At 28.1% G+C, this 17,371-nt stretch overlaps 1 protein-coding gene and 1 long non-coding RNA gene across 2 annotated transcripts; one reads left to right on the top strand and one right to left on the bottom strand.

Annotated features, from left to right (window-relative positions):
* Positions 1-1,346: 1,346 nt before the first annotated feature.
* On the top strand, positions 1,347-8,211 carry LOC147816462 (uncharacterized). Its single transcript, XR_015434230.1, has 2 exons — positions 1,347-1,582; positions 7,879-8,211. It is a non-coding gene; the product is annotated as an uncharacterized LOC147816462 (long non-coding RNA).
* Positions 8,212-10,333: 2,122 nt separating this feature from the next.
* On the bottom strand, positions 10,334-14,162 carry LOC107454485 (uncharacterized). Its single transcript, XM_087164997.1, has 3 exons — positions 13,313-14,162; positions 11,768-11,916; positions 10,334-10,497 (listed from the first exon to the last, which is right to left on the bottom strand). The coding sequence occupies exons 1-3, from the start codon at positions 13,978-13,980 to the stop codon at positions 10,352-10,354; spliced, it is 963 nt and encodes a 320-aa protein (XP_087021123.1). The 5' UTR covers positions 13,981-14,162; the 3' UTR covers positions 10,334-10,351.
* Between the last annotated feature and the right edge of the window lie 3,209 nt (positions 14,163-17,371).

Raw genomic sequence — 17,371 nt, 5'->3', positions numbered from 1 at the left:
AAGTATGAAACGCCGGCATTGTACAGAATGCCTAGGCATTGTGTAGAATGCCGGATGTTCTTAGGCAAAATATGAAACGTGAGAATTATTACATATTTTCCCTAGGCATTGTATAGAATGCCTAGGCATTCTATATAATGCTATAAATACAATGCTACAAATGCTATTTAGGCAAAGTATGAAATAAACGTCCTGATGAGGTTATTATGTAAATGATGTGCATGTTACTGTGAATGACCGAAATCGGTGGTTGTTAACTTTCACCGGTGAATGTTGACAATCACATAGTCGCTTTAGTGACTGTCCGAAATATTTATTACATCCGATTTTATATTAATTTATTCGTGCTGTTTGCTAGTAAGTATGGTAAAATTTAGTAATTCTATCATAATGCCATAGTGCATGGTAAAGCTATATATTCCGTTAAATTTACTTTTTAATTTTAAGTTCAATTCAGTTAGAAAGAACTGAATTTTTGAAGTCAGAGTTTTCGATAAACCGTTACTATACAATCGGAAAAATTACCAAATGAATGACTTAAACACCGCTTTTTTTCTTTTTTTTTTCGGTTTCAATGCCAGAAATGTGATTATTATATAATTATGATTATTTTTACCAGAATGAATCGACAGATTTTATTGTAAGAATTAATGATACGATGATAAAATTAAGCAAAAATGGTATTATATTAAAAAATAATAAAAATTTAATGAATATTAATTTATTGTTAAATATTTTATAGCTGTGCCTACTTTAAAAAAAATGAAAAGCGCAAAAAATTTTTAATCTTTGAAGAAAAAAGCCCAATGTTTTCAAAGTAAAATTCATTCTTTAAAAAACTGAAGACGTAAGACATGTTATAAATTTTTTATTATATCAGAAAAATATTTTTATTAGTTAAATAGGTTTTATGACGTAAGTCAGCACTTTTTATTGAAATTATTTTAATCAATAAATGCACACATCATTGTAAATGCTTTTCTAAACATTGTTTCCAAGTTCTAAAATATTTCATGATATTTCAAACGTAGCAATTTGTTCCGACTGAAGTGGAAATAAATTCATTAATTTTCACTAACAACAATATAACGAAATACTAAATTTTTGTAATCATTACTTAATATTATAGGGATGTATGAGCAAACCTGAAAAGAATACAGTATAATCACCCATATGAATTATTTAAGGAACTCCCACCCAACCTTCCTCCATGCATAATTCTTAACGTCATCGATGATGGAAAGAAAATTCAAAACAAACACTGGAGACACCGGCTTGTAAATTACCGAAAACCTGAACTTATGACGTCGATACACCCCGCTCTGCTAACCTTGGTGTTATGTTCCGCTCACTTTCAAGGTAACTCGGATTAAAGCAGCATTCCTGTTGATCTGACTTCGAATTATTACGCTTTTCTGTATGTTTGATAGGAGCAACGCCCGTTTCCGTCTTTTATAGGAAGAACACACCTGAGTCTCTGTTAAATTAAAAATCCTTGCAGGCGAGAAAGTTCTCTCCAGAAATCGTTTTCTCTATCTTTAGAACGGAATTATAAGCGAAGATGGAATGTCTGAAAATTGTGGTAAGTTCATAAAACAAAGTATTCTTGCCTTAAAAAAAATTAAATTTTTTTGTAAAGAGTAAATATAACAAGAAATTTCAATTAGTCTAAAAAAACATGAATGATAAACTGCAATTATAATTTCATGAATTTGAAATTGGAGTTATCTTGATAGCTTTTTAAAACATAATTTTCATTTAAAATTGTTTGCATTTTTGAATTCTAATTTTTTAGGAATTTTTTCTTTTTAGTGTATTCTAATGCTCTGCTATAATTCTTCTAGAATATGTTAGAATTAGTATCTAACTCTTACAAACTATTGCTGTAAAATAATAGTTTGCTACATAACAATTGCACTCATACGTTCTTTTTTATTCAAAATCTAAAAGTAAAACAGTATTTTTTACAAAATCGTTTGCAATAATTAAATTCTAAATCTTTTTTGTAGATTTTCTCCTCTAAGTTTAAATATGGAGAATATCGGCTCAGATAAACGTTTTTCGTACAGATAAACGTTTTTCGCACAGATAAGCGTTGGTTTAAAATAATTTATTATCTATTCTGAGCCTTGTTATGGGCTTGTTCGAATAAAATTAAAAAATAAGACACCATTTTTCTTCAATTTGTTGGTAATCCATAATTGCTTTTTAAGCTTTTTCTAGGCTATCGATGCCTAATGCACTCAAAATGAAAATTTCAGAGAAGGAAATTAATATTTGACAAAATGAAATGAATTGACGGAAATGAAATTTTCTGTATACTCTAATGAAACAGAAAATTTCTACAAATAAATGTATTCTGTTTAAAACATGCTAAGTCAGTGTCAACTCACACAAAGTATTGCTGTAAAATAAACTTATTATCCAATAAGTCCCTTGATATGAGGTTGTTTTATTTCAAATCTAAGATACAGCACCATTTTTATTCAAAGATATTTGCAATAATTTCATTCTACGCTTTTAAAAGCTTTTGTGCTCTATCATTAAAAAACAAGTATATCTCTTTGTAAAAACAATTATAAATCGTTAAGAATTCGTTAAAATTTGCGCGTTAACTGATATTTAACATTTTCAAACTATTGCTGCAATATATTTTGTTATTTAAAAAATAATTAACATACATTTGTAAAAGATTATTTTATTCAAAATCTAAAATTAAATATCTCACTTCGAAAAAGCGTTAAAGTTACCATCTAAGTCTTTCAAACTACTTGTATTAAATAATTTATTAACTAATTAGTTCTTTAACGTGAATTTGTTGTATTAAAAAACAAATTTAGTCTGAAGAAAATTTTCGCACAAATAAATATTTTCAGTCTTAAAATTAGTACCTAACTTTTAAAAACTATAAGTTTGCTGTTTAACAATTACATTGCTATGAGATTGCTTCATTAAAAAATTTCGTGATGATTCGCAATTTCCCTTTAAAAACATTGCCATAACTAGCCTTAGTTTGTTTTGTTTTCAAGACTTTTGGTTTCTATTGTTAAGATAAAGAAAACATTTTAGCAATTAAATATTTTAAGTTAGAAACATGCTAAAAATAATATCCTTTCATTTTCAAACTATTGCCGAGGAATATCTCTCATATGAGTCTTAATATGAGCTCATTTTATTTAAATTTAACAATAACAGCAAAAAATTTTCCTACTGATGTAAATTTTAAAAGAACTTGTAATTTTGCGTAATTTAAGCTTACTTGTGTTCATTTACACTCAATTATGCTGATTCTATTTATAAAACTTTAGCTTAGAATGTATATACCTTAGTATCAAATATACTTAATAACATTATTTTTTATATACTTAATAACATACGTAATATACTTAATAACAATATATACTTATATATACTATACTTATATATTTATGCATAATACTGTACTTATACTTATATACTTATGTATATAATATACTATGCTTATATATAATATATACTTAATAGCATTATTACAAAAAAATGAGCATCAATAATAATGAAATTAACATGGAAAAATTTATTTTGTTTCTTTTTTATGTGATATAATTTTACTAACGCTGTACGAATATTCAAAATTCGATTGATTTTCGGACGAATTACGTTATTGCTTCATTTTAAGTCTGCAAAACTTTCGAAAATAAAAGAAATAATTAATTTTTTTTACTGCTAATTCTTTTTAATTTATTGAAACCTAATATGCAAAATAATTAATGGCATCTTTTATTCTTATACCCCTAATGAAAGAAAAGAATATTTCGTGAAAGAAATTAATAAAGATTCAATTTGATGAGAATAAGATTTAAATTTCTTCTTACTCGGTATTTATTCTCATTCTTAATTTCCGCAGAATTTGATTGATAGATTTTGCACATTTTTAAAGAATATTTCAACTCATATTTTTCTTTGAATAAAAATATTTCAAAGCACTTATATAAACAAACATCAATTCAAAATTATACATTCATGAAGTTTGATTAAAATTATACGGTTGGCCTACATTTGTTAACATTGAAAAGACAAAATGTTGTTTTTCAAACTATAGCAAGAATTACAATATTTTTATATATTTATTTATTTGTTAATAATACAGTAAGAGATAAAATGCTGTGTAGAAATTTCTTATAATGTCAACAGGTTTTCCTCATTTCAAAACACGTTTCTTTTACAAAAACGTTCTGAATTTATGTTATTGTTTTTATGCTATTTATTTAATTATGTTTATAATGTGGATTATTTTGAACTTACATTTATATTATTATACTCATATTATTTTGAATTCGAATAAATAAGCAGAGATAAATTGATTTAGAGTAAAAATTGCTAGAAAGGGATAAAATTAATTTATAAAAATTAGAATTCGTTGACGATTATAAGAAAATAGTGGTAGCATATAGGAATAATAAATAGTGAAATCTAACATAGGTAACATTCTAATTGTTAACCCTAAATTTATAGCAGGTTTACAATTTTATATCGAATAATACGCTGTGCTCTTCAAATTATAATGTCTTATATACATCTAATTAATTGTTGATTAGTTTTAAAACAGTCGTAAAGCACTCTAATTGCTTAGTATTACCATCATCAATTTCATTTTTCATATAGCTCGGAAAATATTTTTAAAAAAATGCCTTATAAACAATATTAAAATAAATTTTTCATAATGGCTGAATAAGATAAAATTAAATTTGGCTTGCTATATGACCATGTCGGACAAACTTCAAAAGCACTTTTTTCTGCACTGTTCGAAATTTCTCGGAAAAAACGGTTAGGTAACAATTTATTTAAATGTTATATTGCCATATTCAAACAAAACAGACAAATAACCATAAATAAAATGGTATTTAAACTGTAAATTGTGAGAAAAACCGTTTATTAACTATTTTCACATAATGCGGTTAAGCAACCAAAATTTTACTGCACCAACTTGACCCACCTCATGAAGCCGCCTAGTTCCTTGCAGATGTTACATATTATAGTCGATAGAGCTAGTATATCAATCTAATGACCGAGAGTACGTGGGTTCAAGTCCCAGAGTTGACACTATAATATTGTCTCCATTCCCTTCACACGAAAAGCTTCCAATGTCCTGCACTTCTCCTTCTCTGATTTCCCAATTAGAATACGATAGGCTCATTCACGCATAGATGGCAGCACTATAAAGTTGCTAAACAAATCTCCAATGCACAGTTAAATTTCTTTTATACAATTTTGAACAAGCAATGCTAAATTGTAAACGGTTTCAAAACGGTAAAGGTAAAATATGCTCTCTACCGTAAACTTTAACGTAACTTTTACGATTAATTGGATGAACAGATTGTTGCCAATTATTTTATAATAATTTTAGAATGGAAATTTTAATAGTAAAAATTAAAAATAGCGTTTTTTGAATACTCTTATCCCCTTTATATAACATTTAATGACACCTTTATTAAAACAATTTATTTCCTTTACACATTTATTCGCATACCATCTAATCATGTTAAACCTTCGCATCTTATAACTTTGCAGATAATGAATAATAAATATTTATTACTCCAGCAACAAATTAGCAAATTTAATTTCCTTGAAATCCCCTTAAATTATATTTTAACAATAACATTTGAAACTATAAAAATAAAATCATGCTTCTCATTAAGTAGAATACTCCCATGTTTAAACTAAGAATTTTTGTTTAGTCATATTAAATTATAATTTCTTAATACTGTGTTAAAAGAAAATACTGCGTATGCAAGTGCTAAAAAAATTATTCATAAATTTTTTACTGTATTATTTAATAGTAGTGAAATTGAAAATTCCGTATTAGGTTTCAGCAAAGATGTATTATTCAACATTCCACTGATATCATACTTTTCATGCACAAATTAATTTAGGAATGTCTTTTATTTTTCAATCAAAATAAATTAAGCCGGTAACAATTTACTATTTACCAATTACGTCTGACGAATAAATTTTATTTTAAAACTATTTATTTTTTCATAAATTCTTAATCTAATAGACATACCATTTCGTGAAATATTTCATCACCAAAGGTAATTGTAAAAAACTTTGGTTTGAATTGAAAGGTTTATGAAGAATAGTTTTCTAATGGCATTATTTTATTTATCGCTAATGGCATTACATATTTTTCTCTAATGACCTTTAATGGCCCTTATATAATATGAATGCAGGCGTTATTTTTTCGTTCCCAAAATTAATCCAAATCAATTTGACCATCTCTGGGTTGCTCTTTCAACATCTCAAATATTTCTTGTCACCGTTCTTTTCCATTCATTGAGGTCAAACTAGACTTTCAAGACCTTGACATTGCTTCTGTTTCTCATGAATTCCGTTGCGTTTTTAGCGTTTAATCACCTGTGAAGCTACTGAAATGCTTGTAATATCTATTTTTTACTCTTTTTATCTTTCAAAATGGCGTTATGAAATTACTATGAACTTTAATTACTGTTCATTTGTTTCTAAATTTAAAGCAAATTTTCTTTGAATTCTTCGTGTCAATAGCATGAAGAACAATTAAATTTAACTTTTTTGTTTTCTTTTTTACTTTCTATTTTCACATATTTTCAGTGTAAATTTTTTTTTATCAAAAATATTTTTGAGAACAAACATAAAACTGCGGATCCCACCTATAAAGAATCGTGTTGCTATTATTTGTTATCAAATCTACACTGAGAAAAAGGTATGGTGAAAACTACCAGAATATGGTAACATTTATCGTGTTTCTGACTCTATGGGAACACCAAACAAATCTGTAATTTTTGCCGAAGCTCTTTGGTAGTGATTTTGGTAAAATTTGCATTTCGGTTACAATTTACTTTTCAGTTTTATATACCTCCCTGAATGTGTGGTAAACAGTACGATTGTGTTCTTACTTTCATTCCCAAACTGAACTGGGGAACAGAAAGCTTCGAAACCTCTTTCATTGCCGGAAGAAAAGTGAAGGCGTTTCTAGTATTCATTTTTCTATTTTTCTGTGTTTCCTACGGCATACAAAATTACTTAAATATTTTCTGTTCTTTTGTAACTCATTACTTGAATTTCATTGTAATTTATTAGTATTTTTATTTTGAGCTCACTACCGTATCAATTTACCACTTCTAAAGCACGTAAATGTGTGACTTCATCTTTTACGACAAGGTCTCAAAAAATATATATTAAGATCAATATTTGCGAAAAATTCTTTTAAAGACTTTACTTAGAAAAATGTTTCAATTTTGGCTTTAAAAAAGGGGGAGTAAGTCGTGATGATTTTGAGAAGTAGTTAAGGATTATTATTGTTATTTATTTATTCTATTTTTTTTTTTTTTTTGGAAGGGTGAAAAAAGTTACTTTTTAGTACTTGAATTAAATATTGATATTTTACCCATTGGCAAAATGGGTGTTGTTTTGGGTTTGATGGCGTGCGCACCTTATTTGGACGTCATCACACTTTTCAACTGTGTTCAAGAGTAATAGTAAAAAGTAGGCATACGTCGTCATTGTAAGCGTTGCTATGGAGACAGCTGCTGCCTAATATTTTTTAAATATTCGCTTTGTCTGAAACCCCAAGATTTTATTTTTTATATTAATTCCTTCAAACGTGTTTCTAAAAAATTACTTATTTAAAACCAACGGAAATGGAATACAAGAACAAATATTTATGTATTCAAAAGCAAAAATTAGTGGGAAAGTGGTGCTAATTTGTCTAGGAGAAATATAAAAAAATCGGTGCCAATGGAGCTTAATTAAGCCAATTATGCTTACTTAATTGATGTAATATATGCATATTTATTTATTTATTTACTAATTTTGAAGTTGTTATTGCGTATTAGATTTACAAAATTTCTTTTTAATTTTTAGATGATACTTGGATGCCTAATATTAATTGCATTAGCTGATGATTCTAAAAGCATTGACGGTGGTTATGAATATGATTATGGAAAAGACCGAGCTCCATCAAAGCATGGTGATTCCCCAGTACGTGTCCCTTCGTATGTGAAATATGGACATTATGCCCGAAAGTATAGGAGAAGGAAACCAACATATGTTGACGGTTTACCTTTATATAGAGACTGATTGGCAAGCATGATTGTCATTCATTATTTCTTTTAAAAGTTCCCTCTTAAAGTTTGTAAATACTCATAATCTTCACCATTTCCAATAAAATTATTTATTTTTATTTGTTTAATGAAATTTTAGTTTCTGATGATTTCGCACTTACTGAGATATATTTCATTATTTTTGAAAATAAAATAATATAATTTTTGCCGAAACACAAACTCACGAAATATTTGACGAAACTACTCCATTTCTTGTATATCATATTAACACCTACTGTGACTTCATAAGCATTTTTTTATCGGTTTTTGAAGTCGTTTGCTATATAGAACGGAATGGTACATATATTAGTCAGATTACTTTCCAAAGTTTATTTTCAGGTTTACTTCATAACGATTACTGAATATTCATTTTGCTGTCATTTTATGCTGTATTTTTATCAATTATGTTACATAAAGTTGCATTAAACCTATATTGTATAGTTAAGCCAGTAACGATAGTAATTTCTACAATTTGACAAAATGTTCCCTCGAATCATTTGCCATGAAATGGATTCCTCAATAACGATAAAAAATTTGTGAATTTTCATTGTTCGTTTCTTTCTAAGTAGATTTTGAACGAATAAATAGACGCTCAATAATCACGAATAAATAGAAAAGTTTTTGATACTAATCACAAAACGTAATGATGACTTGTTTTTTTTTTTATATTCATGAATAAATTTGATATTATTTAAGATCAAGTTAACAATATGCACATCTTGAAATATTTTTGTAGAAGATTCTGTAAAAGAAGTAAATTTTTCTATTTTCCTAATTAAGTAAAACTATTATTTTTATGCATAGTGCACAGAAATAAACGAAACACCCTGAATAACTTTTGATCTAATAATCGGATTTTCACTCATCGCGACTCAATCTTAATTGTTTGAAGGAATGATTTTAAGTGGACCAATTAGTTAGTGTACACGATATTTTAAGTTATGAAGTCAGACATAAAACCTACTTTCTCTTAAAAAACACATTTTTTCGATGAATTATGATTTTTGCCCACAAAAATATAGAGGATAGTTGTAATCTGGAAATTATGGTCTTAATAGTTTGATCAGAAGAGCGCTTGAAAAGTTTCGACCCTTCAATATTAATTTTACTCTTCGCAAATTTCGTCATGTCTCGAGATCTTTCTAAATTTTCCCATCAATTATAAAATTCGTTTATCTAAGCATAATTCCGCACACAAAAATTATTACGCGAAAATACGATCATTAGATCAAATTTTCTTAGAAGTGTTTCATTTTTTTTTCTGCTCACTGTATTTGTACTCTATTTTCAATAAGATTCGAACTTTAAATACCGGATTTTTTTATAAAATAGTAGTTATCATAATACGAATAATACATAAAGAAAACGTTTCGTAGTTTCCAATGCAAAGAAAAAAATTATAATTTATGCAAAAGGAAGAATTTAAATTTATTCATATACAGATCTGCTACGATTAAATGAAATTCGAACGTAGAAACTAAAATATCTTCGGGATTCTGCAAACTCTGCAAATTTATTTTCCTCTCAAACATTACAGAAGATTGTAAAGGTTGTAATTTTTTAACAAAAGAAAATTTTTGGTAAAAAATCAAAAATATTAATAAACATATACAAATCTATATGTTCCATTTTTCTGAACAGTTAACAATGTTGTAGCTTCTTAAGAGCAGAAATTGAAAAACTAGAAAGCTTTCGAAATAAATGTTAAATAATAATTCAAATAATATTCTTGACCCAAATTATATCAAATAAATGCCTTTTAACAAACACTGATATCATATCGATTTATAACGAAATTGTAAACCGTACATAGAAATAATTGGGCAACATACTAAAAACAAATGCTACTGCTACTATCTCAGAATCACCTAAAGGGAAACGGAAAAAATGGGAGGTTACATAAAAGAAAACCTTAGCTATAATGAGGCTTAGCAAAAAAGGTTGAGATGCGTTGCTTGACCAAAGAACTGAGTGCTTGAAGAAAAAGATAAAGAGGTAGGTAGAATACAACTAAACATACTTCCTTTAAATTAAACATTTTTTGAGCGATTCCAGTAACTTAAATTTTCTCAGTTTTGCTACCATTTTGAAGAAAAAAAATTATATGATGGCAAATCTAATATGCTATTTTTTAACAAATTTCTTCATTTAGAAAATTTTTTTAAACTTCATATTTACAAACTGTTTTTGAAAAAAAATTAAATAAAGCATGGCGCTTTTCAGTTCTAAAATGACTATTTTATTTCATCAATTTCCAAGGAATGCAAATCTCTTTCCATTAAATTGAAAGGTTTATAGCAGGTAGCTTCCAGCATATCCTTTAGCTTCTGTTTATCAGCAAAAATCCACTTGATTTTACTATCACAAACCATGGGATTATCTGAAATTATGTGTTAAAGCAAATCTATTTTACAAAGTTCTCCAATTAGATCATTTTTAAAGTGCATAACATATTAGCGAAATATCTCTATAAAACTCTAACTATTGGTTGATACAGCAAGGAGAAACAATAATAAATGCTCAATCTCGAAGTGAAACTGAGCACTTATTTAAGTGTTAAAATTAAAAGACTTACAGGATAAATAGCAATATTAATAAGTGAAAGGATGAAACTTAAGATAATACGCTAGTCAAATTGTTTTTGTATTTTCTCTAATTTCTGCTTAAAGTATGCAAATTAATTACAGTCTCGAATGTTTTTTCCTGTGTACAAAGTACACAGCCTTTTTTACAAAGTACTTCAGCCAAAATTTGGAAGCCACGTAAGAGAATTATATATATTAGATCAGAAACACATCATTAAAAGGCAGAATGCTTTGGTGTTTTCAAAACGTAAACAAAACAAAGCAAACGTTGCCACCGGCGGAAAAGAAATACAGCCAAAATTTGGGAGCTACGTAAGAGAATTATATATAATAGAAGATAATACATAATGTTATATAATATGTTATGTATCATGTGTAATGTATCATAATGTTATATATCATGAATATGATATAAATTATTTTTCACAACAATAATTACAAAAAGCGCTTCAGTAGAAATTACCGATCATTTTGGTGTTCCAATCGAGCCAGAAAAAAGGTAAAATTTACCATATTCTCTTAGTTTTAACCATACTTTTTTCTCAGTGTAGAATCAAGAGTTAAAAGATAAATTGATTGATTATCATACCATTAAACATCAAAGAAAATTAAATGAATATTATGAAATAACATCATGCATAAGAATTAAAGGCCTCTAAGCATGTGCTAGAAGGAAAATTAAATTTTCTAAAATCGCTTGCATTATCTATAATATACAAATTTGCTTACAACAAAAGATTTTTTAATTAAAGAAAGAAAATTATTAAACAATATTAAATTTAAATAAGTATAGTAGGAAGCAAAAGAAATAATGGAATTTTTTTCAAGTACCCTCTCTCTTTAAATAATAAGGTTATTTTAGAAAACATTATGATCTGATTTAATTTTTTACACTTCGTTTAAAATTTTGTAAATTACTTAACAGAACACTTCATGAAACAGCATTATACTAAAATACTCTAGTGAGTTGATTTTGTCATTACTGATGACTCGATTGCGCCTTGTCTTAAAAAAAAATATGAATTACATATGAATTAAAGGAAAAATAAAAAAATACAAACTTACAATCAATCTGTAAATATTGGAGATGACTCCAAACAGAGCTCCAGACTTTTTCATCAAGAGTAGAAATTTCGTTCAGTTCAAGGTTTACCCGACTCAACTTTGGCATATCTTTGAAAGTGTCTTCCTCTAAACATGTTAAAGCATTTCTCCTGTGACAATACATACAATTCTAATGAAATCACTTACATACCATTCTAATGACCATCTGACAGTTTTATGCAAAATGAGCTATCGCGTCCCAGCTATGCCGCTAGAGGGCGAGATATCAACAAAAAAGGAATACAAACGCAAGTGAACCATGAATTGCACTGTGTTACACACAAAGATTTAAAAAAAAAAAAAAAAAAAAAAGAACGTGATTTAACTAAGTTTGAACACGCGATGATTGTAGGCACTCGAAGCGTACTACAATCAGCAAAATGGCTGCTCTTATGAATTATTCGAGAGCAGTAATTATTAATGGGTACAGAGAGTGTACTACCAAGCAGAAAACCGAGTCACAACGTCAGACTTGTGATCGTCACGGACTACTGAATGATCGAGCTGAAAGGAGACTTGCCAGAGTTCAGTCCAACGGAAGAGCAACTGTACGTTCTATAGCGGGGAGTCTTAATGAAGGTGCAACTACAAACGAACTGTGTGCGCACATTATACCGTATAGGCTACTACAGATTTCCACATGCTACATGTCAGTTTCAATAATACAAATGGTTTATCTGACATATGCTAATAAAATAGTGCGAATAGTAATAAAATAAAATAGTACAAATAGTAAGTTATAAAATCTGGCATAAAAACATACTTTTTCCAACTGATTTCGATTTTCATTAATCAAAATTTGACATTTTTCCACTATCTTGAAATATGGCTTCAATAGCTTCGTCAAAAAAGCGGTCGAAAGTTTGAATTTCTTATTGCTAGTCAATTTTTGCGTATTTTAGCATATCTTGGAAACTTATACAATAAATCATAACATTTGTGTTCACAATATTAAAACTAATTTATCCAAAGATAACTCCATGTAAAAAAATAACTTGTAATAATTATTTATTATTTTATTGAGTAATCGAGGAAAAATTTTCGAAACTGTAAGTCATGCAGGCATTTTATATACAATGCAATTTTCATGATATTATACTATTTTGAACAAAAACAATATTGAAAAAAATGTATGTTTGTTCAGAAAGAGTGTTTTCGTGCGTCTGATCTCGTAAGTTTGCTCGAGTAAGAAATTCTTTCTTTCTTTAATTAGTATCTAATAACATGAGATAAACTATGTAAATAAATTTAAAGACACCTAGATTAGAACTCAGCAAAATAAAGATTAAAAGTATTTTTAGTCAACTGTTTTCGTTACAAAAATATTGCTGTAAATTCTCATGTTTTGAAGAGCCTTTTCTATTTCTTATTTACTTTGAAAATCTCTTAAATACCCCTTTCTTTTTCAGTAAAATCAGTTTAATAATTGGCCCCTGCAAGCAAAAATATTTTATAGTAATTCCAGTAATCTAAGCCATAAAATCAATCATTAAAAGGTTACTTAACTGCAAATTTATTTCTTCCAAATGCGAAGCTGGATCAGGAAACGAAGCTCTCGCCACGTAATCAATCTGGTTGTCTGACAAGTCGATGATTCTCAAATTCTTTAAAGACTGGAAAGCTGTATATCCGACATTTTGCAGATGCGATTCAACAAATCGGACATCTCTTAGAGATGATGGTCCTTCTTTAAACCACAAATTGTGCACAGTTCCAACATAGCTTTTACGGAATTCCAGTGTCTGAAGTTTTGATAAATGCTCCAAAGCAAGATAAGGCAAAGGTTCTTTTTCACTGAATGTTTCAATAAATATTAAAGTTTTTAAAGAATTTTCCAGACCCTTGAACTGAGGTTCAAGAAGGTTGGCAATTCGTGAAAAGTTCGATTTTGATATGGTTAGTTTCTCAATGGAAATATCTTCAAATATGGTTGATGGGATATATTCGAAATTAGATTTGTCAATATTGAAAGTTGTGAATTTGTGACCTCGCATGCCTTGAACAGCGAATTGCAACTGAGTCACCGACAATATAATTGAACAGTGCATGTGAAGATTATTATTTTGTTCAAGACACATACAGGGAGTAATGTTTTCACGAGGTGGACATTGCAAAGCATCGGCAAAGCAGTACACAAAAAGTAGTATAAATGTTTTCAAATTCATGAGTTTCATAACAAAAAGCACGCAAACGCAACTTTAGGGCGACTATCTATAAAAGAAAAAATTCGGCCAAATTCTACAATCTAGATCATAAAAACCAAATGACATAAAACAAATATCGTGAAATACTTTAACCCGATATGTCTGATAGATATATCTTTACTTTAAAAAAAGATTAGGAACTTGCTAACTGCTTCAATTTTAAATCAATCTATTGGCTTTTGATAAAGAAATCGCTGTTCAATTCCCAAGAGATTTATCATAAATAAGTGAACCTTTTTTTTCTAATGCGCTTTATCAAGTTCACTTTTTTCTGTTTTCAATCTCAGTACTTGGACATTGACTGTTTTTTAGTGATTTCTGTAGTGTAAAAATTTCCTGAATACTTTACTGTAAAAAGTACAGGCACCAGGATGTCGGTATTTTTTACCTTAAGATCCATTTTTTCTGTAAAATTTTACGGAGAAAAGTTTGATAAACCGTAATTTTTACAATAATATTTAATGTAAAATTACTGTATCGCTGTAATGAAATAAATATTATTGAGCGCCGATACTTTTTACCGCAATTTAATCCGGAATTTTTTTTCGCTGTGTGGTTTATTTATTTAAATTACAGTTATATCACTAAAATTATTCCTATTCTTCGTTGCCTTAAATGTATCCACATTATATATCCCCAATTTTATGCAGGCATAAATCGTGATTTAATTTAATATTAATGATTTAGTTTAATTAAATAATTTTATCATAGATGAAGTTTTTATTTTAACCGCTTAAAATGCATTTTGTCTCAAAATATTTTCATGAATATCATTCAATCCGAGAATCGTACTTTCCACTGATACAACTTACTGCAAATGATGCGGATACTTTTTCTGCAAAAATGCGGAATAAACTCAATCTATTATAAATTATGTCGTTTAAATTGATTTTCATCCATGAATGCATACTAATAATTATTTTATTAGTATGTATGTCATGAATGCATACTAATAATTATTTTATTAGTATGCATTCATGAATTATGGTATGGGTAAATAATATTAACCTAAGCAATGTTTTATTAGTATGCATAAACAATTTGACAAGTTCACATTTACACCCTTTATCTAATAACCATAGACAATAAATCAGGACAACCACGAATATCATTAAAAGTCTAATATTTGTCAGCGGCATTTTCCTTGATTAAATTTTCTTTGCTTAAAATTCACGGTAAGATAAACGTTCCTTAATATTGCACTATTTTTGCAGACAGTGTGCTTCGACTTTGTCGCTGTTTTATAGGTTACTGGTTTCATATTTTTACTGTATGATTTACAGGATGAAAACGCTAGCTGACATCTTGTGAGATCCACCATGGTTTGGTATGGTGACACTATGATAAACCGAATAGACTCAGGAACCCTATATCTCACCCTATAGCTGAGTCTAACTGAGGACTTCCAAAACCAGCTGGATTGCCAATTAAGAGGTGTAGCATGCGTTCAATATCAATGAAGGACATTAATTGTCTGCTCTAGGACGAGTGAATCAAAGTATCACAAACTTTCATATTTGTGGGAAGCATTATCTAACTGTGACTGTCTTTTATGAAGTTGTTACCAACCAACTATTTATTATGACTCTATCAACTATTCAATATGACAAAATTTTGTTTTGTTTTTTCTATCATAGAGTAGATATGACTGTTGTTTGAACCCTTAATTTGATAATCCCCTTCTCGTCCAAAAAGTCTTGGATAAGATTCAGGTGTGAGGTCTTACTTGACAGCCAGTGTTGTCGTCTTGGAGGTGCCATGGATTCAACACGTAAAATTCCCACTAAATATTAAGTCTGCCATCCAAGGTATGTCAGTGACATCAATGTTTAGCTTACCATACATTTGGACCAAAGTTTCAAACAATACTAAGAGAAACACCCCAAGTCACATTTGCACCTAAACTGATACGCATGAGTGTTCAAATACTTATAGGTAGATTGGATGTTTTATTGCCATGATTTATTGTAAAAGGCTCTAAGGAAAATGTTTGAAAAATGTGTTGACTTACCTAATTTTAGTCTTATTTAACTCTGCAGTATTAAATTATTTCGCAAGGTCTTTAAATTTCACATATTTTACTATATGATTTAAGACTGATTTTTTTTAATGTTTTCTGAACGGAAAATGTTTTAAGACCATTTCGCAAAAAATAGTTAATGGCAATATTGTAAATATTAAGACGTGGAAAATATAAATGAATGAGATTAACTGTATAATAGATTTCCCCATGGATGTAGGTGCCCAAGAAATAAAAGCAACGCTTTTTTTTATTTACTCACACATTATTAATTTTCAATAAAAATGGGATATTTTAAACATTTTTTTCTCACACCAGGTTGAAAAAGCAAAATTTACTGGAAAAATGCCTGTTTATTGAGAAGAAAGTGGGAGTTTTTTTTTCCATTATCATACGAAATTCATTTAATCTGTTTAAAACCTTCAAAACTAGTTACAAAATTAAGTAAACTGAAATTAAATATTAAACTAATTAAACTATAAAATTAAACTGCAGACGAATCTGTTTTTATTAACATATTTTAAGGATAACATCAATGGTGTTTAGTAGCTTACAACACTCATTTAAAAAGATATTTATTGCACGTTCTTTAACATTTAATTATTTTTAATTCGTTATGTCAAACACATTCAATTAACGATCTGAAACCACGTGTTTATTTTATTGATAGTTAAGAATGTTAAAGATGTTTTTATGAAACTATACTGTTTAAAGTCAATGATATTCGAAATTTTTTAAAAAAAAGTTATGTTCTGAGAACAAAAATTATTGGAAAAATGGTACTAATTTATTTAAAAGAATCGTAAAATATAACCATACTATTAATAACACCAATGATACTGGATTAATTTCTGTAAAATATTCTGATTGAAATTAAAAAAAAGCTATGTACTAAAAAGCAAAATTTATGGAGAAATGGTGCAAAGCAATTAAGGAAAAACGTTAAAAAAAATGGCTTTACAAATATTGATGCCAATGATGTTTAATTAATTTGGTAATAGCTGCCAACTTAAACAAAAAAATAAAAGCAAAATCAAAGGAAAAATAATTCTAATTCGTTTAGGAGAAAAGTAAAAAATCGCCTAACCATTTAGACAATGCTTTTTAATAATGCTTAATTAATTTTAATAATAGGCACTGCTGATACTATGGTAATTGGTGAGTTTTAAAAGGTTAAAATATACTAACATTGTACAATGCATTATTTTGGTGTATTTGATACATATTAAGACAGCAACAATTACAATTTTAATATTACTGTACAATTTTAATATTACTATGGAAAGAGGACTTAATGGCCCTTTAAAAGGAGTAAGTACTATAGAAATTAATATAATATTT

This window comes from Parasteatoda tepidariorum, chromosome 1 (genome assembly GCF_982258835.1).
Source record: "Parasteatoda tepidariorum strain Cologne lab strain chromosome 1, Ptep-v5.0, whole genome shotgun sequence".
Taxonomy (NCBI): domain Eukaryota; kingdom Metazoa; phylum Arthropoda; class Arachnida; order Araneae; family Theridiidae; genus Parasteatoda; species Parasteatoda tepidariorum.
Note: the sequence above shows the minus strand (reverse complement) of the source record. Positions and strands in the feature narration are given on the sequence as shown.

Bases quoted from the DNA above. Each gene is read 5' to 3' on its own strand.
- LOC107454485 (XM_087164997.1), bottom strand. From the start codon at position 13,980: ATGAAACTCATGAATTTGAAAACATTTATACTACTTTTTGTGTACTGC. The intron at 11,917-13,312 runs GTTAAGTAACCT...GTATTGTCACAG, and splicing joins TTGGAAGAAATAAATTTGCA to GAGAAATGCTTTAACATGTT. The intron at 10,498-11,767 runs GTAAGTTTGTAT...ACATAATTTCAG, and splicing joins CCAATATTTACAGATTGATT to ATAATCCCATGGTTTGTGAT.